Source organism: Cryptotermes secundus, unplaced genomic scaffold, assembly GCF_002891405.2.
Source record: "Cryptotermes secundus unplaced genomic scaffold, Csec_1.0 scaffold80, whole genome shotgun sequence".
Lineage (NCBI taxonomy): Eukaryota > Metazoa > Arthropoda > Insecta > Blattodea > Kalotermitidae > Cryptotermes > Cryptotermes secundus.
Genome location: NW_019732856.1, coordinates 315,338 through 342,215, shown reverse-complemented (window position 1 = coordinate 342,215; position 26,878 = coordinate 315,338). Strand labels below are relative to the sequence as shown.

The window sequence follows — 26,878 nt, the reverse complement described above, 5'->3', positions numbered from 1 at the left end:
CAATTCCAAATGCAGAATGAATATGAAAAGCACTTACAGTTACTGCTAACTGCTCTGCTGGATTAACTTCCCATTATCCCTCACAAAATTATTAAAAGATGGCAAAATTTGCAGTCGTTCCTTCTGGCAATAATTTCATGCACTAATATTTGGGGCATGTGCTGTTCCAATCCGTAACAAGCAAAGTATGGTGCGTACAGTTTACTGTCACACCTGTCTGCAGAGCTATCTTGCACGGACCCAAGTTAGCCAATAATTCTGGGTGCACGTTTCCACATTAATTTACCTTATTTCATAGATGGGTCTTGAAGTGACCCTCCATGCATTTAAGCATGCCTCACATCGTGAAAATATGTTTCCAGACACATGTTGGAACTGCTGTATGGGGGAGATGCACACAAAGAAAGAAAGAAAAAGCTGTCCCTGTGCTTAATTAAGCATCAAGCCATGAAGATGTATGGAGGAGTGGAGGTATAACTCAATGCAGCCAATAAAACTAACTACAACAAAAAATGTTCTAATCTTTCATTTTGGCAATGAAGCAATTCATTCAATTGTATGTGGTATTTTACAAAACACCAACCAATGAATCTGTAATACATTCACAAGAACCAATCAAACAGAACATGAAATGGTGATGATAATGAAACAAGAAGAATGGTGCGGTGACTGGAAAACTTCACATACACAAGTCCTGAACAATGATGCAAAACTTTTATTAAGGTGTGGGATAAAAACAGTGTTAACAAGGAGAGCATAGGAGTTAACAGAACATTTTCATGGAACAGGCAAACCATCTAGGTATGTCTGTAAGGCAACCAAAATCAAGAGCTTACCTGTCAGGATTAAAGTGTGATTCTTCCCACATGCCGCTCCAACAATATTATGATCTTTCAAAGCCTCGATAACAGTTGGAACATCTCGGCGCTTTGTGTCACCAACGCCAAGTTGTCCCTTTTCATTACGACCTGGTGCATTAATAAACTCATTCTAACAACATGCTTGTAGTAATGCAAACTACAATTAAGAAAATAAAGCTATTCAAGTATTTAATAATCCAATTCAATTCATCCTTCTACTGTACTGGAGTGGTCATCTTTAAATGCAATCCATACTTAATGGAAAAGGATATTTCATATAATGTAATCAATATATATTAAATGTTAATAACACATCTACAGAATATTCTTACAGCATCTTCCTTCCAAAGGTGGTACAACACGCAAAACATCACACTGCATTCATTAATGATTTCTCCGTACAAAGAGTACATAGTGCAAATCAAAGAGCTTAAGTTATCTTCTGATTTGAAGGGTGCTGCTAAGTCTTACCTAAACTCATAGCCTTCCCTTCCTCTGTGACAATAATACTGTGAACACTACTGCTCCCTGATGCCACAAGTCTTACCCTCACACCATTCAATGGCATAAAACGGTGTGGGGACCACAGATTGCGCCCAGTTGCTCCTTTTGTACCTGGGCAAAATGAGGTACAAAAAAAATGATAAAAACAAAATTCAATAAAATCTGAAGAACAGAGAAATGAACTGAACTGGAAACTGAAGAGTATATCTGTTATATCTAAATCTGGGAAACTTTATTCTTTATTCTTGAAATATGGAAACAACTCAGAATGAAATTATTTATATCAAGCAGAAAAGTGGTTTCTTATAATAAACTGCAACGCAAATCAAGCAATAATGCTGTTGCTATTGCAAAACAACTAATGGACACTGCTTCAATAATTAGGGAAGGCTTAGGGAGGGTCAGTCTGTAAATGAGTATATGCATTGCATTTTTATACTTAAGATGTAAATAACAATGTTTACAGTATCACTAAAGAAGTCCTAACAGTCTTAATGGACATGTTAAAACTTACTTAAGTGACCATTCTCTAAACTCTGAAAATGATGGCATTTATTCCAAATATATTCTTGTTTATGCTGGATTTGGGGTTCTCACAATGGTGATCACGTACTGTATGATCTCTTGGGCTGCAATTCAGAGGAAGCTCAGAATTTCCGGGGAAGATATAAACAAAAAGTAGACAACTGATGTTACTAGACAATGACCATGAAAAGCAACAGTTTGTTACTGAGAGTCAGATGAATTGAGTTAGTTGGCTGATGAGTGACTGAGTTAGCCAGTCAGTCAGCGAGTTAGAGGATTGCTGCAGTTCAGTCATTGTGATTTGTTGCTGTGAAAAGCTGGTAGCTGAGGCCAGAGACTGGTCAGGAACGCAGAGGAAGGGAACGTCCACCACTGTGTGTGTGTGTGTGTGTATGCGCGCGCATGTGCATGCATGTGTATTAGTGAACTGTAAAGTGTAGTCACGTATTTTATCAAAGAGTCCAATAAATCTGATCAATCTAAAATCTGTCTACAGTCAAACTCATACATGTGACAACATATATTGTCATGTATTAGGCGTTTGTGTGACTAATAATAATGGGTTCTGGATTGGACGGTTAGATTTATTGATACCTTCTGTTACAATCACTCTTAATTACAATCAATGGCTGTCTAAGACTCCCTCCATTAATTACTGGACTATGAGTATCTTCTCTTCTACTGACTGACTTGGTTCTGATTTACCAATCGGTCACTTCTTTGGCTTCTGTTGTATGCTGGTTAACACTCCACAGCTGAACACTCAACTCAATTACTGAACTCTTGAGTTCTCTGGTGAGTGAATGGCTGCTGAATATACATGTCCCCTTTCCTTACATCAGGGATGACCAAATATAGGCCACCACCCCCAACAGTTCCTCTACTATTCTATATTTATCCAGTGGTGCAGAAACATGTGTTAATTTTGTAGCAATGGTTTCGTTTTCACAAGCCTATTCATTGCTGCGGAAATGTGCCTAGCGAGCCGTTGTCTAGCAATGAACTATTCTGGCTTTCAAGCATCATGTCACAGTAGAATCATGAGATTTGGTAAACAAATGAGGCAACCATGACTAAGAAAAATGAAACTTTACTGTAATTACAAGGGAATAGCACTTCTCACTCATTGTTGACACTGGGCATTTGACAAATATGTGGTCACTGTACTTACTTGTATATATATACACATTAAATAAACTTCACACGGGCTACAAAGAAAACATCCTTTGTTCTTGTTCTTTCTGCAATGCACTCAACTGAAGGCTGTTTACAGGTCGTTGCAGAGAAACGGCGATTCTTCTATTGTTGCCTTGCGTGTATTTGATCGCGAGGTGTTTATATATTTTGCACATTGGTCAAGCTTGAGATAACTATAAATATCACAATATCTTATACAATAGTGATGACAACATACAACTGTAAAAACTGTTAAAATAAAATTAGAAAGCAGTGGAATGAGTTAAGGCAGCATCCTCTCACCAACCTTGTTTACTGCCTCGATGCATGAAATTGCTAATAAAGTTAGTGCAGTGATTTAAAGATGACATACTGATCCAGAGGTGAACAAAAGGAAACAAAAGGCAGACTAAATCACTGGAACCTTACTACAAACGAATGTGGACTGAAAATCAGTAATGATAAGACAGTGACTATAAGAATTTCAAAGAACCCTCATACAAACATCAGACCAAAAGTTCACACAGTGGTTGAAGAGGTGTAGAAATGCATCTGGGATGTGCAATAAATTCAGAAGAAAAACTGATTAGATCAATAGAAAAATAAGAAACACTTCTAAGTGATATTACAGAAAAGAGGGATCTCCAAACAATGTGAAATAATTTATGGAGTATATATTAAACCAACTGCATTATTTAATGCCAAAACATAGGACATACTGGGGGAAACACATGGCACAGAGTAAGAAATGAAACTTTTAGAGAAGCTGGAATCCAAAATTTGTTTATGGAATTAGAAGAGGTTTGGCCTTGTAAGAAGAATTGACACAATAAAGATTCCAAGAAGAGCTTCAGAATGAAGTTTTAAATGAGAGACCTATGGGATTACCTACAACAAGATGGTTCAACCAGGTACTGTATGGGATATCAAGAAGAGAGGAAAGAATTGGCCAATCAAAAAAGGAAAACATGTGAAGATACAAGAAACCGGAATTTTATCTCCCATGAAAGAGAAAATATGCCATTAGCAGTGGTCTGGTTATTAAGTTTTGGTTTGATTTGTATGTTAACATTATTAATACAAAACCATTTCTTGGTATAGGGTTCTAAGTCTTCTCTCACCCCAAGATCATTCTTGGTTGGCAAACTGATATACTTATTCAATGTATCTTCAGTTACTATCTGTCCAAAACATCTATGAAGTCAAAATCTGAGTAGGTAATGTCTGTAGAAGAAAAATACAGTGTGTTCAACAGTTTCTCTGGTACAGCAACTCTGATTCCCAGTGCATGCTGAAAATAGAACCTAGTAATTTTCTAATAATAATTTCATGGTCTGTGCGACTACCTGATGATAACACACCCTCACAGAAGATTCAGACATAGCTTACCCTAAATACCTGGAGACATGCAGACTTTTGGTGACACAACCTTTTGGTACGTGGCCAACTAGGAAACCAAGAAGCAAATGGAAGGATACCACTAAGATGGTCAGAACGAGATTATGGGAATGGGAACTGGATGCCACTGGCCTAAGACCATGTCCATTGTGGTCTTTGGTGCTGGCATAGTTGAATTTTTTAATTCTACTTCAAAGATTTAGATTTTGTTCCTGTACTGAGAACCACAATCAATGCCATTAAGAGTCTATTTTCATCCTCTTAACCAAACAGCATCTGTGGTTGATGAGATCTTCATAAAAATACTTCACTTAATATTATTATTATTGCTATTGGGGTGGGGCTAAGTCCCTTGTACTGCGGCCACTTCTGGCCTATTTTACCAGCCCCAGATGATAGGTGAGGGTGATTGTGGAGCAACTGGTGGAATGAAGATTGGCAGGGGAAACCGAAGTACTCAGAGAAAACCTGCCACAGCGCCACTTTGTCCACCACAAATCCCACTTGACCAGACCCGGGATCGAACCCAGGCTGCCACAGTGGGAAGCCAGTGACTAACCGCTTGAACTATGGTGCAAAATACTTCACTTACTGGAACATATGCAATAATTTCATCCCCCAATGGCATATCTCTGGGTTGCACATGATGGTATTCTTTTTCATCAGAACATCAGTAAACAGCATGATATTCTGGGTTCCAATACTATATAGTTCAGAGCAAGCCTGACTTCTGGGAGGAACATACTGCCTGTGTCTACAGGGCCAAAGCAAAAAGCAGCAGAAGTAGGCATCAAGGTGAGCAGTTGTTTGGCTCTCTCTGACCCTGTAGATGGAGGTAATATATTGCTCCAAAACACTGGGCTTTCTCAAAACTAAATGGCAGGATTTCTAGCCAGAAGACCATGTTGCTCATAGTCACCACCATGAGAACCTCAAATCCAACAGAACATTGATAAATTTGGACAATGCTACAACAATTGTAAAGAAACTTGGAGTAGCTTCATGACACATACCTTTTGGAACATTCTTCCGGCCTGTGAGATCCCAATTAGTCCCACCACATATCAGGAACATTCCACAGTCATCTGGGCCTTTAACTCTCTGTTGACAAGAAACAAGAACTTCAAACTTTCTGCGGTTAAGAATAAATCTCACAATAGTGGCAGTGGGAGGGTGGATATTCTGAGCTTCAAAATTTAGATTTTCAAGATGATAAGGTGTGTAATGCAGTACATTGCTCTGTAGTTACTAAACATACATGAAAACATGAAATGAATACAAGTATACTCAATCTGCACATCTTCAGTTTACATGTTTCTGAGTATGTACAAGTATGTGTATGGGGATTATTTTCTTAGACAACTTCTTATTTACAAGCCACATTCTGCATACAGACAAACAGTCTCCACTTCACTGTAAATCATTTCAAAGCCAATATTTTGCTATACCATTATAAGCAGTGTGCACATCAGTAGCAGCATGAACATTTTAAAGATGTCAAATATGTATATTTAAATGCATGTTCTGTGTTACAGCAATGTTAGGTCACTTTAAAAAAACTACAGGTCATAACCAGCAAGTTCAAAACTGCAAATATCCATTAAAAAATGTTACCCTCATTTATAGCCCTTTTAATGCCAGTCTCGAAACAATCCATATGTCAAACATATTTTTTCTTACTTTGCAAATGTTATGATATATGTGCTTTTATCTATGAAATGAACTTTTCTTGACACCGACGGAACAGCAACCTTCTGTATCTATCACCAGGAGTAACTATTGACAGTAGTAATATTAACCCCTTAAGCTGGCATTTCAACCCATACTAGTTGTACACTGCAGCAATATTTAAATGGCCCTGTACCATACATTTCTAACAGCAATTTTTCAGTATTACTTCTTTTAGAAATTACTAAGATGAGTTGTATTCTAGAGACACTACAGACAGTCTAAGCTTTCATGCAGCATAATATATCAGTCATTTTCAGGCCATGAGATGTGCTACGTTGCACGATTTTTTAAGCCACCAAGCAGCTGGTTTCAGGTTGCAAAACATTCTGTATAGCTCCTATGAAATTCTTCAGTTGGGAGAAACAACTATTATAGTGAAAACTACAATATTTGGAGGTATATTGCTTCAGTTACTTTGATTCTCTGCTACGAGATGGCAGGGCAATGACAATTTTTCTGTGAGCTTGCAAGTGCTTAAGACATACTTCAACCACCACTGACAGCTTATGACACAGGCTGAGTACGTACTCAGAATATTTGCTTGACGGTTAAATGGCAAATATCAGGCACAGAGGATAAGTATAATCAACAATGGCACTCAAGGGGTTAACGACGAGACTGCGGAAAGATAGTTCTCTGGCTCACATGTTTTCATGTTATGGGCCAATTTACAGGAAATAACCTGCCATTTTAATTCAGGTATAACTGCAGTCTGATCATGATCATGAGAATATAGTCCTGAATGTTTTACAGAAATGGATGGAGGTCTAAATAATGGCCCTAAACAAGTAAACAATAAGGTGGGATGTGATATCAGTAAACAGGTAAAGTCTGCTTTTGTTTTGGTGGAACATACTGCCTGCATCTTCTGGATGAAAGACTGAGCCAAGCAACAAGAAGACAGCAACCTCACTAAGCTTGCAGCTTGCTTGGCTTACTCTTCAGCCTTGAAGATGGAGGCAGTACATTCCTTCGATACACATGTGAACTTGTATCAGACTACATGGCACCATATCCAAGAAGAGAATCTCAAATCTACTACAAGGTGAAGAGTTCTATATTTTGGGATATAATGACACATAGTCTATTGACATTCAACCAAGGTTTTGAAGGAATGTGTTGCCGACGTCCATTTTGAGCCACAGCCTTCCTTAGATGATTCTGCCACTCTGCATCCGGTTTTCACTTCTTTCAATTTCATTACAAAGCAAGGTTATCAGCCTTGTGTCCAGTACCCAAGCTTGACGACCAGGTCCCCGTATTTATGTCCCCTACTGACAGGGTGGCCCAGTTATATACTCTGGCACTGGATTCTCTTTTCGTCACCTTCTACAACTCACAGGGCTATGGTGGAGGTATTCTAACCCGCCATATTCAGGGTCAAGGAATAAGCCAACAAGAAACCAGCATGAAGCAGTTAGCAAGCAGTCATCTTAACCACTGCTGTGAAAACCTCAAATCCTACATAATATAAGACAGACTGGATGTAAAGTGGTTTCTGAAAACACACAGTAATTTTTGTTTAAAAAGAAGCATTCTCAGCTAGTATAATTCCAGGATAGAGTATACAGCGCCAGAAACTTAATGAAAAATAAATATGAGGTGGAATGAGTGTTCATATTTTCCTACATGTGGAGCCTACAATTTGGCTGAATCAAGGCACTATCCTGGCATTTGCCTGGGATGACTGAGTAAAACCATAAATCCTGCCAGGAGAGTTGATGTCTCAGTGGAGATTTGAAATGTGTACCTCACAAAAATGAGTCTCTGGACCAAGGGCTACATCTTACAGTGACATCTGCAAGAATCTCTGTTTTCATACTTAAATATGTTCACAGAGGAGAAACAAAGACTTTTCAAAGTGAATGAATAATACAACCTCATTACAAAAAAAGAATACACACAAGACCAGATGTAAACAAGCATACTCCCATTTGGACTGAAAGTAAGAAATTGTCAATCTATTTGAGAAATGAACAAGGAACCTCTTACATTCAAGGCTGTCTGATCTGCAGCTCACTTGTATACATGAAATAAGAAATTATACCAATAACTATAATGTAATCATTCAACAGTATGCAGACATAAGATAATATCATATTACAAATATATCCTTATTAGCAGACCACATACTTTGCTCATAATGAATTAGGATCAACACAGTGTTAATATACCTCAGTAACATGTTCATTGCACCATCTATTCATAATAAATTGTCATCACCAACTTAATACACCTGAAATATGATTCTCTGCTATATGAAAAAGGTAACGTACCTTTCAACTGAACGCATCCCACCAGTAACTGCAACAAAGCCGGTATTATTTCACATTAGCATAATTTTGTTTTTAAACACACTTTTTCAATAATATTGGTTACAGATCGTTGAATGGGAAATAAATGATTATAAATGACTTGGAAAGGGCGTAGAAGTGGTTCCGGCATATTTTAAGATACTACCCCAGTATAGCGTGAAATGACCAATAAAGACAAGACAAACCCCAGCCAGGTGAGCCGATTTCTAAGTCTAAATTCGCACCTGTGACATCCTGAATATATATCGGTGGTAACCACTACACTGCGACAAACAAAAACCATCTGTAAAGAACACAATTTTGACATTGGTACTGACTGAAATCCTATCCAAACATACTGCACCGTGTAAACAACATACCAGAAACACAGTTGACACTAAATATTAAGAGAATTGACTGAATTTTCAAAATGAAACGGAGTTGAACTTGCAGCCATAGTAGTACTGTACTGAGGATTTGTATGAGCGGCACGTTTAACAGACGCATTAATGGAATATTAAACAAGATGCGATGTGCATGTAATTCTCTGTATTAGGTTAAAAGTGCGAAATATGTCTCACTGAATCCTGACAGCACCATTTAAGGTGGTAGATGAAGTGTCCAAAAAGAACTCAGATTTGTTTAATAAAAAACCTGTATACTCAAACACCTATTTGTCAGCAAGTAATGCAACCAGCACCACGATCTATACACATATAATTATATTCAACTTGCCACATCTCTGACGTCTTTTTTGTCACAAGTACCGGCTGAAGCAAATCCATCCTGACTTCCGTTCTCATTGTCATTGTTCGCTGAAGAAAGAGGAGACTCTGTCTCGCCGTTTTCTTCTTCCTCCACATTGGTATCTTCAATTCCTTCTTTTTTATCAATCTTATGTTGCTTTCTATCAGATTCTTCACCAACATCTTCAGCTTTCCTTTTCCCAGACATGTTCAAATTTAACAGTTTTTAACATCAAACGCCGTGTAAACAAAATTATCGATCGCTCATTCTATTGTTCTCTCCTTTACGACTTTTAACGCTACCTCGCGAAAAAATTTTGAATTCCTGCTTTTAATTTATAACCATTAGATGGCGTGTGTAATCATGTTTCGATAAGAGAGAAGGAGACCAAAACCGAGGAGTAGGTTTATGGCCGATAGTTTATATTTGTTTGTCTTTATTAGAATGATACATCAGATTAACATTGTGCGCACATTGTTTTAAAGTACACGTATTGTAATACGTGCGGTGAAGTATGCTGAAGTAATATTAGCTTTGGAATTGATTATTGCTGTTATCGAAGTGTAATGACCAAGTAGTTGATTCATAGTCCAAATAGGATTATGGTACTCCTGTACGAATGGATAGGATTATGAAATTAATACGAAGGTTATTTGAAATTTAATAACATTGACATATTCGTTATAACGGCAATTGGTAGTCATTATTTGAAACACAAAGTACCAATTTAATAAATAATGTCGTCAGAAAATGGATCTGATAGCCCAAGTGGTGACAGAAATAGTGACTTTTCAGGAGATCGTGTTTGTCGTGATTTCCTTCGTAAAGTTTGTCGGCGGGGGAAACGTTGCAAATTCGTTCATCCAAATGAAAAGGAGCAGGATGCAGGTAGGTAATCGTTTACTTTAGCAACCTGAAATTAATAGTGTAACGGCGGGGTCAGAGTTCGCGTCCCGGTAGGGTCAAGAATTTTCTCTTCTTTACGTCGTCCAGACCTGCTCTGGGGTCCACCCAGCTTCCTAACCAATGGGTATTTGGGGCTCTTTCCCTGGGGTAAAGCAGTAGACGCGTGAAGCCTACCACTCATCTCCAGCTAGTATCAAGGCTAAGAAAATGTGGATCTATACTTGAAATCCCCCACACGCCTTTAGGGCATAGTGCTTAATTAGTTAAGCACAGGGACTTTACCGTACCTTTTTGTAGATTTGATGTGTTTGACATATTTCAAGTATACTAGCACTAATATGTTTTCTGTGCTTTTTGTGTATATAATCATAGTATTTTGTCATGGAAGCAAACACACCGTAAATGAGACATCTCTTAAATATACAGAATTTGAGGGTTTGACAGCAGTGGTTTTGAAGAGTTCTATCTGCTGGGATGTAATGCCATCTAGTATGTTGAAAGTTAACCATTGCTTTGGAGGTACATTGTGTTCATCTTCATGGTTGACGAATAACTCAAGAAAGAAACAAGCATGAAGTAGGCAGCAAACAGAGCTGCTTATGTATATTTCATTGTTCTTAGTGCAGTGAGGCTGAATCCATTTGGTACTGTGGCCAATACTGGCCTATTGTACCAGCCCCAGATGATAGATGATGGTGATTGTGGAGCATCTGGTGGAATGAAGATTGGCAGGGGAAAACAAAGTACTCAGAGAAAATCTGCCCGAACACCACTCTGTCCACCACAAATCCCACATGACCTGGGTTTGAACCTGAGCCACTGCGATGAGAAGCCAACCACTAACTGCTTGAGCCAAGCTGCATACTTGCCATTTACTTTATGCTATTTTCTGCTTGTCTTACTATTCGCCCCTGAAGATGGAGGCAATGTGCTCCTCTGAAACATTGGTTGACTTTCAATGCACTGCATGATGTTATATCCCAGAAGATAGTACTTATTGTCTCAAAAAATCCTCAAGCTGCTTGAAGCATTCTTCAGTTACAGAGTTAAATTCGGTATATTGTTTATTCATTTTCTCTATATTTGTTATAAATCTTTCAGCTAGAATTGGCGGCTGAAGCATGCATCATGCACATGTATTGTGGTTTGGAAGGAAGGAACAGAGGGGAAGGAAGAAAGAAAACATTGCACACAAGTGGCACCAGTTGTAATATTGTGGAATGTTTATGTTTGGTGAATGTAAATTGTTCTCTTAAATGTGTTTGTACACAAGAAATAAATTGTGAATCACAAAAACTACATAGTTCGTAGTAATTAGGTGACCATGCAGTGGTTATGCAAATCAAGTCCTTTCTTTGACATTAGGAAACTACACAATGAGCAGGTGCAAACTTAACGAAACACAATACAGCTGCCAGTGCTTCTGTTTATTTATTTATTTCGTCTCTATAGATCATTGTTANACGAAACGGGGGGGGGGGGGGGGGGGGAGGAAAACCTGCGCCAGTGCCATTTTGTCCTTCACAAATCCCACTTGACTAGCCGCAGCGGTGGGAAGCCAGTGACTAACTACTTAAGTTATGGCGCGGCCTTTGAGAAAATATTGGTGAATTTGCTGATAGCACTGGTATAACGTTTCACTGTAAACTCTACACTGCAACATCTCATTACATCTGTTCTCCCTTCCTGGTGCAGCTTCTTGGCATATGCAGTCTCTAGAGTAGCCCATTCAGGTACATCTCCGACTGTGTTATCTTGGTTGCTGGAAGAAAGGGAAAACTGCGCAGTAGGGATTCCCAAAACCAGTTATTCATGAATTATGTGATTATAATTGATTAGTGTTTGTCTCACACGAGAGAAACTCATCCAGTTATACAGTTCCTGAGCAGACTGAGCTCTTGATGCTAATCAGCAGACCTCCTTTGTGCTGATTAGCAACTTACAGATAGTGCTACTCGAGTCATCTGCCAATTAAAAAACGTGGGTTGATCAAGTGACATTTGTAGACCTGTTGATTTTTTTTTTGTGCGTATATGTGTTTAAATGTGATAGACTTACCTTCCATAGCTTTGGAGGTAGTAAAACCTGTGTCAGATTATCATCCATTTTTCCACCTCTCTGTATCCTTACATAACATGATGTCTGGCTATTTATATTTATTTTACTTTCCAGTACCATTAGCACACCATTAGGGTTATTCATGGCATACAATCTGGAGTGAAACTAGGTTTTACTGAATACATTGTGATCTCCGTGGCAGGTGGGAAGTTTGAATACATCTTCTGCCATGATTATCAGAACTCAAAGTGCTCACGTCCCTTGTGTCGCTTTGTCCACTGCACACGTGAAGAAGAAGAGTATTACAGGGCCACTGGGGAGCTGCCACGACATGTACTGGAGTCAGCTGTTAGGAAGGGTAAGTGCTAAAGTGGAATTTGCATATAACTAACCCTTTGACTTATGGTATTTAAATGCAGTAATCTCTGGTGTAACAGGGAGTGACATTCTTGAATTATACCGTGGATATCAAAATGATTGTGCAAGGACTTGGTCATATGGGAAATAAGGAGAAAGGGGACTCATCCTCAGAAACATACATACAAGGTTCAGAATAAAGTAGTATTTTTTGTATTGCTAGTGGGATGGGACTATTTTTTTTTTTTATTGATAGTGGGGTGGCACTAAGTCCCTTGTACTGCGGCCACTTCTGGCCTATTGTACCAGCCCAAGATGATAGGTGAGGGTGATTGTGGAGCAATCAGTGGAATGAAGATTGGCAGGGGAAATAAAGTAGTATAGTATTGACACATAGTATGTGTAACAGTAGACAGGGTTTGGATTTTTGAATGATTTATTGACCACTTGTACACATGACTTTGAACTACAAGCAGTAACAGTGCCACTACTAATCTCCACAATTCGCAAATCACCACAGCATCCACTAAGCCTTTTTCCAAACTGCTGGCTTCACCAGCCATTCCTGGGCAACGGCTTCTAACAGTGGAGATCCATCGGCTGCATGCGCTCAGGTCCTCTTTTCACAGCCTCCCTTGCAGAACTGACTAAATTAACTTTGTCCCTTGCTTATAACATCTCAGCATGGACCACACAGAAAACAGCTTGTCTATTGTAGCGTCTAACTGTTGCATTATCAAGAATCTGTTGCCTAACAATGGGAATGTGTTTACTGAGCCACTGCCCAGAAATGGTTGCTGTTTACAGAGTCACCACTTAGCAGTGGGTCTGTACACCACATTATGTACATATATATACAGTATGTCCAGGTTCTGTTAGGACTGTGTTCATTAAAAATATAAGACATGAATTATTTTCAAAATTTCACCCTTTTTATTCAAAATAGGCTCCTTCTGAATCAATACATGGCTGGAATCGATTGAAAAGTTTTTGAAAACAGTCACTGTGGAATCACATTTAAAACTGCAGTAGATGCCCTTATGATGTCCTTGATGGTGTCTTGATGGCCTCCTTTCATCGCTAACTTAACTTTTGGGAGCAACCAGAAATCTGCTGGAGCCAAATCTGGTGAATACAGAGGATGATCAAGGACTGTGATCCCTTTCTGGCCAAAAAATCATGCACAATCTTCGATTTGTGGGGTGGGGCATTGTTGTGGAGGAGCGACCAGGAACCTTGCTCTCGATAATCAGGTCGAATTTGAAGAATTCTTGCCCACAAACGATTGAGGACTCCAAGATAATAATCATAATTCACTGTTTGACCTTCTGGCAGAAATTCCTTGTGAATGGTTCCTTTGGAATAGAAGAAAACGGTTAGCAGTGTCTTTACTCGACTTTTGGATGTGTACTTTCTTTGGTTTTGGCTTCTTTGGGCTCAACCACTTTGCACTCTGTTGCTTTGTGAGAGGCTCATATTGAAAACACCATGTTTCCTCATCAGTAACAATCGATTTTGTAAATTTTATTTCACTTTGGGCTGACCGTTACATGTCTTTCCATTGTTCCACTCTGTCATGTTTTTCATCACCTGACAGTGCGTGCGGTACAAACCATGCACAGACCTTCTGTTTGCCCAAATCCTCGGTCAAAATTTGATGCAGAGTACTTTTTGGTATTCCCAAAAGCTCCTCGATGAGTCTTGCAGAAACACATCTGTCTGATGCAAGGATTTCGGTCACTTTTTTCACATTTTCTTTAGTGCGACTTGTTCTCAGCTTTGACACACACGGAGCGTCTTCAGTGACCTCCCTGCCGCCACGAAATACAGCATACCATCGAAAAATGTTTGAGGAACTCAAACAATCACTACTGTACACACGTTTCATCATTTCATACGCTTCTCCAGCTGTTTTGCCCAACTTCAAACAAAATTTGATGTTTGCTCTCTGTTCAACTGCCATTTTCCAATGACCATCAAAACAGTACTCTTACATCCAAGGTCAGAACACATGATGCAGCGATGCTTGCACTTTGAAATTATAGATAGCCACAGCTGAAACTTCAAGAATCTTAATGCCACAACTCGCCATAAATGGCATTGCAGGGCAAAATTTAAAAAAATGAGTCCTAACAGATCCTGGACACACCATGTATACCATAAGAAATAGCTTTTATTTTTACTTATTGTACATACACAATCATAGGTGTTGTAAGTAATTTTTGCATTATTTGGTGCATTTGCTTCAGCATTAACCCTAATGGCTGCTCGACTTTGTTTAATAGTTCGGGCAGAAGATTCATTTTTATGAAAGTGCCTTCCAACAAATGTTGCACTTTCCCCACACTCAGATTATTCAACCACATATATCTGCCTCTCAGGAATCTTTAATTTTCCTGTTATTTCTGTAGTGTCATTACTACGTGTTTATGCTCTGAAAACATATTTTTGGGGCAAAAACAATTCACTGTGGTGTGTGTGTATGTATAGGTATATATATACATACATACATACAGTAAGGACGCATTTATCTGACACAGATGCTCTCACAGCAAGAGTCATGTCGTGACTGTGAGGTTGGGCAGTGGGTGTGGGTATTCCATGATTGAAAGTGCACATAAATTGGCATGTCCCAAGCTGAGGATCATCAAAACGTGACCCTGTGTTACAAAAAATCGGTGTCTTAATATAAATTGTGTATAAATGAAAACCATGTCAAGCAAAGAATTATGACATCATGCAATTCAAAGTCATTTATATTCCTGTTTTTTGGAAAACTGTTCACTTAATTTGTGGTTTGAAATGGTTGTTTAGCCTTGCATATTGTAATGAAAGCTAGACAGTTAAAGATTATGGTTTTTGCAGAAGGATTATCCTCGGAGAGTAAACGTGTGCAGTAGAAAATAGGGGGGGCACTAAAATTTCAGGCTGAATTTCTCCTGTTTTGAAACTTGTCCTAATTATGTGGAAACTGTCACATGAAAGATAAAACCATTCTATTATTATACAATACAGGCATTTGAAAGAATTTAGAACATATAATTTATACCATGTGTATGGTGTTCTAGGCATTACACCTGATGTCTCTCGACCAGGTGAGCTTCCTGTATGCAAAGATCATCTGAAGGGAGAATGTCGACGTGGAGGCAAGTGCAGGTTTCGGCATCTGTCTGTAAGAGAATATGAGATAGAGTTAACATATGGAGCGAGGAACCCTTCCCATACAACTTCAGCAACGAATGGATTGGGATCAATTGCTAGGAGAAGAGAAAGATTTGAATTTGAAGATGGAAGGTGGAGTATTCTGTGTACTAATTGGTGTCTGTTAAATACTTGCATGACTGTGTTCTGTAAATGTGAATCGAAAGCATATAAAATGGGTCAGGAGGTGAGAAGCTCTTGTCTGCATATAGTCCTGTAGGCATTGATTTTGCTGTTTCTCAGCCTCCATTTAAGTGAATGCTATTTCCTTGAGTTATTTACATTTACCATATCAAATTTTTCTATTATAATAAAGGTTTGATTGCTACATCAGCACTGGAAGTACTGTCATTGGTTTGGAGCGAGAATTTGGATCCCCTGAAATAAAAAGACGTCAGTATTTTAGTCCTGAAATTCAACAAAGTAGCCAGTTGTTGCTGACTCGGGAAGGCCATCAGGTATGAACTGCAGGAAACTGCAAAACATATTCAAGTGATTTTGAATGAACATGAAACTAGTAACATATCAGTTAACAAACACATGTATGAGTTGTGATCGTAGTATTTGAACAATGCAGCGATGAAGAGATGAGCTGAGGGTTTCTAATGCACAGTCCAGATTATTGCAAGACATGCATAAAATCATAGTCCAATATTTTCCAAAGATCAATTACTGCACATAATTTCAGCACTGTACATTATATGGTGTTAGTCTCACTTCCAGCTCACACAGTCATCATGTTAATACTAGGTTTGGAGTTCCCTTAAACTGTACCATTTTCATGATGCCCTCATTGAAAGTAAATTAAATTCTATTCATTGAAGTGATGCTACTTTGGAAGTGGATTCCAGAGGAGGTCAGGATGAACAAAACACCATAATTGGAATCAACAGAAGCAAATATTAAAGTTGAAGAATGCCGTCTTCTGGGATGTGGCGCTGTGTAGACAAAGTATAAACTGACATTTCAGAGGAATTTATCGCCTCCATCTTCAGGGCAGAAGAAAAAAGAAAACAAAATCTGTGTAAGGAACCAGCGTGAGCAGGTGGCTGCAGACTAAGTGACCAGTCTCGAATTTTTTTTTCTTTTTTCTTCTACCCTGAAGATTGAGGTGATACGTTCCTCCGAAATGTTGGTTTATACTTTGTCTGCATGGCACCACATCCAAAAAGACGGTATTTATAGTCACCGTCATGAAAATCTCAAATCTTACAAATACTAAAGTTTTTGTCTTTAGTTTCCTTTACATTTACTGTTTTGGATTTAGGCTGCACACAGTCACTGCTATGCAGCACCTATGCTGTCACATGCAGAGGCACACACACTGCTCCTAGATGATGAGAACAGTATTCTGCGCAAAAAGATTGAAGAACTGAAGAAGCAAGTCTCAGACCTCACTGCTACAAATGAGTTCCTTCTGGATCAGAATGCTCAGCTACGTATGGGGGGCAAACGCACAGCTAACGTTACAGCTGTGACTGTACCAGCAGTTACAATCACCAATACAGGGGCACCTACAATGCAGGTTCAGCCAATCACAGCACAGATACAGCCAGCTCAGGCACCTACACCTCAGCAAATGGTAAGAACTGTCAGCAGGAATTAGGACCCAGTTTTGATGTCATTCCTGTTACCACACACTGAAAAACAGAAATTAAACTACTTAAGATTTGTGGAACATTGCATTTAGTTCTGCTTACCAACAATTTTTAAAAAAGCCTAAAGTACATAGCTTCTTATTACATCTGTGGGAGTTTTGGAAGTATTGAGTATGTGAATGCAAAGTTTGTTGCAAGATATGGACAAAATAATTGGCAACATTTGTTGTAAACATTTTGTATCTTGCTTGTAGTCAGTATATTAAACTTGTTGCAGGTGAATGCAGCCGTAGCAGCTGGCACATTGCGAACAGTTACAGCAAGTGTAGCAACTGTACCAGTGTCAATTGCTGCTGTAGCTGGAGCCCCTGTATCAATTGCAACTGTTTCAATGGCTCCTGTTCAGATTCCACCCCCAGTTGTGACAATGGCTCAGCAAACTCTTGCAGTGGAAGGTACGTTCATGATACTGCAGCACTTGGTTACAGGATGTAAAACAGTGATGGCCCATGAGAATGTTAGAAATTTAGGCTGGAGATGTGGCTGAAGACTAGTTAACAACTTCTTTATTAACTGTCACAACACAACAAATATCAATATCAGTCCCTAGCTACGGCTCTGCTACATGTTTTGGCTATTAATAGCCATCATCAGGCAAATACACGGTTAACATATATACGCCACTGAACTGCAGTACTATTAAACTGGATACAATACTATTAATCATAAAACACTCGACGCAGAAAGTACAATAAATCAGATTATATAAAACAAAGTTATAGTATAAAACAAGAATAAAATTTTAAATTTATGTTTTATATCATTGAATAAGTCGTTGGTTTTGTAATTTTGTTGCGTTCCCATGGAAAAATTGAAATATTCCATATTTTTTTTTCTTTTTGTATATAAGATTGTATAGGAGTTGTCCCTGTACTAATGCACACACTGGAGATGTATGGGAAGTTAAACTGCATGGATTCTTACTATTGGTACTAGATAGAGGTGAGTGAGCATCTTCACTCTTTGGCTTCTTTACCACTAGGGAAAGAGCCCCCAGTGCCCATTGTATAGGAGGCTGGATGCTGCCCAGAAAAGCACTGTTTCTTATTCTGAACTGTTAACACTGAATAATTTTTTGCAGCTTCAGAGTAAATTGGCCTGTCTGTCTGTTGAAGTTAGTCCACTAGAAGTCTGCTGATGTTGAGGTTAACTAATAACACCTGTTAGTTTAATTTTTGATAATGACAGTTGCTTCTTCACAAAGCTTTGTGTTTCTCAGTGATAGCACAGCTTCTGGGAATCGCAGTGTCTGCTTCTTGACCAAGCTATATACTCAGATGTGTATGGGTGCTTAATCTTGTTGCTACGGATACCAGAGGAAAATCAAGTGTAGATGAATATGTGGAACCACTTAAGTCACTGGACTGTACTGTATGTTGCTGATGACCATGAGAACACATCCATCAGAAATGCATCGCTGTTTTGGTAGATGAGTGGCTGCTCCATAATGACAGTATGATCCTCTTCACATCCACATCACACATGTTACATCATATAGTACTTGACAGGTTCTCTATGGCATCCTTCCACATGCACCATATAGTCCAAACATTGCAGTTTTTGTGCTCTTCTTTTCTCAGTCTTGAGGGTGTTTCTATAGGGGTGTAATTTGCAGTCATCAGAAGTTCTGAAGGTAGCAGGGACAGTCATGAAAAGAATATAATGTGATGGTTACTTGTTTCTTCTTTTCTCAGTCTTGAGGGTGTTTCTATAGGGGTGTAATTTGCAGTCATCAGAAGTTCTGAAGGTAGCAGGGACAGTCATGAAAAGAATATAATGTGATGGTTACTTGTTTCTGCAAACAAGCTGTCCCTGAACCTAGAAAAAACAAATGTAATAAAATTTATAACAAAAATCTCACCACAGTATCCATTAAACATATGATATGATAAATATATAGAAGATGGAGTAAACACAAAATTCCTTGGCTTGCAAATTGATAATCATTTAAACTGGAAAAACCATATTGATCAGTTGATTCCAAAGCTAAGTAGAGCATGTTATGCAGTTAGATTCATGTTACATATTAGTAACATTGACACTCCCAAATCACTCTATTTTGCTTACTTTCACTCTTTAATGAAGTATGGAATTATTTTCTGGAGTAATTCATCTGACAGTAAAAAGGTATTTACATTGCAAAAGAAAATTGTTAGAATCGTGATGGGTGTCAAATCCCATAATTCCTGTAGAGATCTAGTTAAGAGACTACAGATCTTAAATTTTCCTTGTGAATATATATATGTATATATTACGGCTGCTGTACTGCGATGTGGAAAGCAAATGGAAAAACTACCACATTATCACTTTTCCTGGATAGTCTCTTTCCAAAAACAGAGATACCATATATGCGAGATGTTTCCTCTGGAGGCAAAACAATCCGGAGGTAAACTACTCCCCCAATCGGATCTCCGGGGGGGAGTGTTTCTAGAGGAAATGTCATGCAGGCGTTACAACAAGAAAAAGTGCGAAGATCAGAAGAAACAGCATGGATACAAGATTGGAACATGGAATGTCAGGACCTTGAATCAAGCAGGAAAATTGGAGAATTTGAAAACGGAAATGCAGAAGAATGAAGTGTCTGTGCTAGGTGTCAGCGAAGTGCGGTGGAAAGGACAAGGTGAAATAAGAAGCGGTGATTATACAGTGTATTATTCCGGAGGTGAACGGGCTGAAAGAGGTGTGGCAATAGTGGTGCATAAAAGTGTAGTGAGGAGTGTTGTTAAGAAGATTGCTTGTAATGACAGAATTATTGCTCTGAAGTTAAAGGCAGAACCGGTAGATATACTGATTATACAAGTGTACATGCCAACATCAGAGTATGAAGACGATGAAGTGGAAAAAGTGTATGACACAATTGAAGAAATTCTTCAGGAAGATGGAAGAGGAGACACAAACAGCATCATATTGGGAGACTGGAACAGCATTGTTGGAGATGAACCATATCAGAATATTGTTGGATCACATGGACTAGGAAGACGGAATCACAGAGGTCAAATGCTTATTGACTTTTGTGAACGAAATGGATTGATTGTTACCAACACTTGGTTCAAGAAGCCAAAGAGAAGAATTTACACATGGAAGGCACCTGGGGATTGGAAGAGGCATCAGCTGGACTACATCCTTGTGAAACATCGATTCAGAAACAGTGTGAAGGATGTGAAGACGCTTCCTGGGGCAGACATTGACTCTGACCACAACTTGCTGGTTGCCAAGTTCCGAACCAGGTTGAAGAAAATTATAGGATTTCGAAAGCGCAGACCCAGATGGGATTTGGAGAAGTTATATGCTCAAAGACAAAGCGTGCAAGAGACTCTAGAAGAGAAACTCGGTGCAATTGAAGGTGAAAGCGGAAATGCTGAAGCGCAGTGGAACGATATAAAAGAATGCATGTTAGATACTATCAGTGATTTGGTAGGTAAAGTTGAGAAGATAGCAAGAAAACCATGGGTTACACAGGAGATGATGAGTAAAATGGAGGAGCGAAGGAAATGGAAGAATGTCAACAATGAAGAAGGCAGGAGGAAATACAGGAGACTGAGGAATGAATTGAAAAGAGCCACGGACAGGGCCAAAAAGGAATATCTTGAGAAGATATGTAATGAGATTATGGAATTTCAAAGAACAGGCCGTTATGATTTGATGTACATGAAGACAAAAGAACTAGGATGGAAAGAGAATCATGGGATTCAAAATGTTGGCATCGAAGACTCCCAGGGGAATAGAATAGTAGATCAGAGGCAAGTGCTGAAAATTTGGGAAAATTATATTTCAGAACTATATGATCGACCTAATCGGCCAGAAACCTTAGAAGTTGAACCGGAAGAAGAAGTAGATACAGACGAGAAAGGACCATATATTTTACAAAGTGAGGTGGAAAAAGCTATCAAGGAAATGAGGAAGGGAAAGGCTACAGGAGATGATGATGTACCTGGAGATGTGCTCAAGTTACTGGGAGAAGGTGGTTTGAAAACACTGACAAAACTAATGAACACCATATATGAAAGTGGAGAGTGGCCCAAGGACTTTACAGAAGTTACAATGATTGCCTTAAAGAAAAAGACAAAAGCTACAAAATGCAGCGACCATCGCACAATAAGTCTTATTGCACATACAGCAAAGATAATAGCAAAGATACTTAAAAGAAGAATTGAAAGGAAAATAGAGGATGTACTTGGAGAAGATCAGTTTGGATTTAGAAGAGGAAAAGGAACCAGGGATGCAATTGGGATGATGAGAATTATAGCGGAACGAACTTTGGAGATAGATGAAGAACTGTGTGTTTGCTTCATAGACTGGCAGAAGGCATTTGACCGGGTAAACTGGACCAAATTAATGCAGATCCTGAAAGAAACAGGTATCGATTGGCATGAAAGAAGATTGATTAGCAAATTGTACATGGATCAGAAAGTTAGAGTACGACTGGACAGGGGGGAGACAGGAAGTGTGCAGATTGGAAGAGGAGTTCGACAAGGATGCTGTTTATCACCAATTCTGTTCAACTTGTACAGCGAATGCCTTACCAAGGAAGCTCTGGATGGGCTCGGTGACTTCAAAGTAGGAGGGCAAATTATTCAAACTGTGAAATATGCAGATGACCTTGTGTTAATGGCTAAGGAAGAAACTGTGCTACAGGGCATGATTGATAGACTAATTGAAATTGGAAGGTGCTATGGCATGGAAATGAATGTGGAGAAAACAAAAGTAATGAAAATTTCGAGACAACCAACCCCAGTCACAATAAAGATAGACCAAAAACAAGTGGAGAATGTGAAATGTTTTAAATATTTGGGTAGCTTGTTAACAGATGATGGAAGGTGTACTTGTGAAATTAAATCCAGGATTGCCATGGCAAAAGCTGCATTTAGCAAGAAGAAGAATCTTTTTACCAGCAAATTGGACTTAAATTTGAGGAAGAAACTAGTGAAATGCTACATTTGGAGCATAGCTCTGTATGGGGCTGAAACATGGACACTTAGGGCAGTAGATCAGAAACATCTGGAAAGTTTCGAAATGTGGTGTTGGAGAAGAATGGAGAAGATCAGTTGGACCGATTATGTGAGAAATGAAGAAGTGTTAATTAGAGTCAGTGAGCAGAGGAATATCCTACATGAAATAAGAAAACGGAAGGCTAATTGGATTGGTCATGTTTTACGCAGAAACTGCCTTCTAAAAGAAGCTATCGAAGGAAAGATAGATGGGCGGATAGAAGTGACAAGAAGACGAGGAAGAAGACGTAAGAAGATGCTGGATGACCTTGGGGACAGAAGAGGATACTGTCATTTGAAGGAGAAAGCTCTAGATCGCATTAAGTGGAGGAATTGTTTTGAAAGAGACTGTGGACCTGTCGTCTTGACAGATTACTGATGATGATGATGATGATGATGATGGTATATATTCATTAATAAACTTCATTACAAATAACAAAGAACATTTTGAGATGAATGCGGACGTACACCCTGTTAACACAAGACACAAACACTGTCTTCATAAACCAATTGCTAACCTCTCATGCTTTCAGAAAAGTGCATATTATGCTGGGATCAAAATTTTTAATAACCTGCCATCTGATCTCAGAGGTCTTATGAATGAAAAGACACGATTTAAAATAGCACTGAAACGATACTTAAAATTACATTTATTTTTTTTTTAATTCGGTTTGAGGGGGGGGTGGAGTCCAACTGGGTTCACTCGGCATGGCAGCCACTGATTGGCCTATTATAGCCTGCTCCAGGTGATTATGATGATGGAGAATTTGGTGGAATGAAGATTGGCAGGAGAAACCAAAGTACTCGGAGAAAACCTGCCCCAGCGCCACTTTGTTCACCACAAATCCCACTTGACCAGACCCGAGATCAAAACCAGGCTGCCACGGTGGGAAGCCAGCGACTAACCGTTTGAGCTATGGTGCGGCCTTGAAACGATACTTAAATACACATTCATTCTACTCTGTTGATGAATACCTATTGTCTAGAAAATAACTTATGTGTCTTTAAATAGCCTTGTGTGTAGTCACTGTGTATTCTTGGTTTCTCTTGTGTGAGAACTCCATTGGGACTGTACATATGTTTTGCATTTATATGACATATTTAACATCGTACAGTCATTTTGACTAACTTTGGATCCATGGAATGCAATGCAATATAATGTATATGTTTGAAACCTGGCAGCAATGTTGGAACAAATTGCATGCAACACGAAATACTTGGAAAAGGGCTGTGATGGCTTAATTGGTAATAGAACAAATTCACAACCTTGGATTATATACATATATGTTGACTTCATTACCAGTCACTACACAATTCTTGCAAATATAAGTGATGCCAATTTCTGGGCAAATGGCAGTTGAACTTCAGATTTCCACATAAAAGGTAAAAGAACACTACAACATTGTCTTATATTTGCAAGTTTTAATGTTATGTATAATGCAGGTCCACAGCCACCACAGCAACCAGGAGCCCCACCACAACAAGGACAACAACAGAATCCTCAGCAAGGAGGACCACAGTCATTGCCCATGTCAATCAGTGGAGCTACAGCCCCTCTTGTGTCCTACCCGATAATGACGCAGGATCTGCGACCTGTTCTTCAGACCAGTCTTTCACATTGAACTTCTTGTTAATTTTTTTGGTCCGTGTCTTTTATTGTGTTAAAAAATATTATGAAGTGCAATGGACCATGGATTGATTGTCTATTTTCAGTTTATGCACTTCATGTGCACTGTTTTCACATTGTTAATTTCACTTCAAAGGTAATAGAGCACTTCAAAAGCTGAGAAAGGTGACATGATGTAATCTGCTTTGTATCTGAAATAGGAATGTAGTTGTAATGTTAGTTTTGTGAGCAAAGAAGGGAACAGTGAATTCATAAGTAATATTCCATAGTGCAGACTTTTGCACTGTCGTATTCAGTGTTTTTTGGGATCCTCCCCTTCAGAGAAAGTGGGTATCATTTTAATTGTATGTCTTCATGTCAGTGCATTATCTATTATTATTATTATTTCTTCTGACCATTTCTGTTTTGTGATCATTGAAACATTTTGTTATTGGAAACCTGTACTTTCAGATAGTATGTATGTTATCAATTATTTTAACTTTTAGAAGCTTTTATGCTTGTATACTTATGATAAATAACTTGGATTAAGTTACATTAGTAAGAGTTAATTTGAAATATCAGTGAGAGATGGTAAAATCTGTCAGAAATAGAATCCGGATAAAATGGAAACCTGCCTTTACTGTGCAAGTTTTGATCCCAAGAATATAGAGCAAAAACTAATGTAAAATTAGCTTTTAGCATAAGGCAGTGAAATGAAAAATGCGGAGAATGATCTGCCAAAATATTTGTTTAATGTTAACACAATTTTTATCTGTACCATACGTAGCGGGAATTGTCTGAGATGAAATCTGTGATTAGAAAAAACTAAGGCTACCAACAAAATCTGTGCACAGTAGATACCTCATGGACTACGAGAAAGGATTAAAAAATGAGAGATGAAAATGAGTACCACTCACTGAGAATACGTATGTATGTATGTACGTAGCTTGAAATTCTGACTTGTAATTTAAATCCTAAATATGTATACTGTGCAATATTTTTTTCCAGAAGTACTTGTGTTAAATGGAAACCTCTCTGAAAAACAGAATCATCATTAGGTATCATATTTTACTGTAGGTATCTGCACCACCGGATCCTCTACATCCCATGTCCATAATCCATTTGGTATGTACACATGTTTACATTCAGTGGGTAGCAGTTGGAAAAATACTACCCAAGTGAACCTTTACTTGCCATTTAATTTAATTTATAAAATGTGTGGAATTATCATATGAATTGCTTTCAAGATGATAAGTTTAGGCACAAGCACAACACCAGCAGAACACAAAGAACTGGATAACTGTGTATGAAAAATGTAACACTTTCAATCAGTAGGCTGACATCACACCACTTGTCATAAAATATAAAACAGGAAATGGAAGTATAATTATAAATTGTACATTTTAAGGATGTGGTAAAATACAGTCATGCATGAATTACATTAGGGTTCTACCTGAACATATCTGGAGAAACTGAGGAAAATAACAAAAATCTAAAATATGACACTAGTCACAGGTCTCCTCCACAAACCCCCACAGTTAGTAGTCATAACCAATCACATTCAGGTACAGGTAAATGTACTCATTCAGAGCTGTATGCCACAAGGATAAGTAGTCACTTCATCACAAGACAAAGTAAATAAGATTTAAGAGTTTGTGACAATGGTACGTTAACTGTATCAATTGGGCCCAACTGAGTAGGTTTCATCTGAAGACTGACAGAATCCATGCTTCAAAATGTGTTTTTAAATAACAGGATGTTTTAGACAAAAACAGGACAATCGATAATGTCCAGAAACATTTGTACAAGATAAAGTGTTTCCTGTAACCACCGAATAAGATGATGGGTGAATTTAGAGTGGATGGCTACTGTGAAGACAAACATGTCACATACCTACTGGGAACTGAACACTGGGCATTTATTGACTGCGTTATCATGACTCTTCAAATGTAAGAAAATGTCATTCTGATAGGCAGCTTCAGACTTCAAAGAAGTGAGAACAGAATTAAATCTTGGTTGGTTGCAACATTATCTAGCCTCATGCAACGCAAAATCAGATCTGAGTGAATCTGCCTTTGCCAACACTGCATATTAACATATACAACTAACACCCAACTTTAAGAATCTCTTGTCTAGGACAGGCACATTTCAGACTAATAACTGACATTCTGGTAGTAAAAGCCACTGATCAGAAAATTTGACCACCTCTGTGGTCTAGTGGTAAGAGTTCCTGGCTACAGATCCAGCACATAATTTTAATGAAAAAAACCAACTGTAGCTAAATGCATTGAACATGGTATGAGGAATTTTAATAATTTCCTGTGAAAAGTATGCAGTGGTCAAAATATTATCAAGGACCATCATCTCAGTGTTAACAGATTGCACAGTGGAATGCATAGGTGAGAGAGTCTATATCATGTTGTCATACACATTAAGCTTTAATCATATTTTCGGTGCAAGAATGCACTGGTTAGACTTTTATCAAGGGACATTTTTATCTCAGTCTTCAAGAAATCATGCAGAGTTCATGGGTGTGAATATCCATATCATCCATCATATTGAACTGTAATCACCTTAACAAAACATGAAAGATTTCACCTTGAAAAGTAGTATTTGCACATTTTATGCACCATAACTTTGAATTTTTGGACAAGGAAGTGCATAAATTGAGTAAATACATTAATAAGTCAAAGGACGGGGGTATATCAGAAAGTATCCGTAAAGTGTCATATCCTTTTCTTGTGATTGGCTCTGATACTTACTGTGTATGCAACTATTATCATGGAACCTCCATACTGTTGGATTTATTTGACTTTGACCACTACTGGTATCAACATGGCCACTCCACTTACACCAAAGAAGAGCAGCA

The 26,878-nt window shown here is 38.4% G+C and overlaps 2 protein-coding genes across 3 annotated transcripts in view; one reads left to right on the top strand and one right to left on the bottom strand.

The window, feature by feature from the left end:
* The window catches only part of LOC111867744 (protein RCC2), a 29,665-nt gene extending 20,127 nt beyond the window's left edge, over positions 1 to 9,538 (bottom strand). For both annotated transcript variants that reach the window (XM_023857864.2, XM_023857865.2), the window contains exons 1-4: positions 9,224 to 9,538; positions 5,477 to 5,564; positions 1,332 to 1,475; positions 837 to 968 (exon numbers count right to left, since the gene is read on the bottom strand). In XM_023857864.2, the coding sequence (XP_023713632.1) occupies positions 837 to 968; positions 1,332 to 1,475; positions 5,477 to 5,564; positions 9,224 to 9,442 (583 nt within the window). In that variant the 5' untranslated portion in view covers positions 9,443 to 9,538. The remainder of the gene's footprint in view (positions 1 to 836; positions 969 to 1,331; positions 1,476 to 5,476; positions 5,565 to 9,223) is intronic.
* Positions 9,539 to 9,612: 74 nt separating this feature from the next.
* On the top strand, positions 9,613 to 25,057 carry LOC111867738 (zinc finger CCCH domain-containing protein 10). Its single transcript, XM_023857847.2, has 7 exons — positions 9,613 to 10,123; positions 12,402 to 12,557; positions 15,625 to 15,850; positions 16,074 to 16,215; positions 17,025 to 17,339; positions 17,633 to 17,810; positions 23,847 to 25,057. Exons 1-7 carry the CDS (start codon positions 9,973 to 9,975, stop codon positions 24,023 to 24,025), a joined length of 1,347 nt encoding a protein of 448 aa, XP_023713615.1. The 5' UTR covers positions 9,613 to 9,972; the 3' UTR covers positions 24,026 to 25,057.
* The last annotated feature ends 1,821 nt before the right edge of the window (positions 25,058 to 26,878 follow it).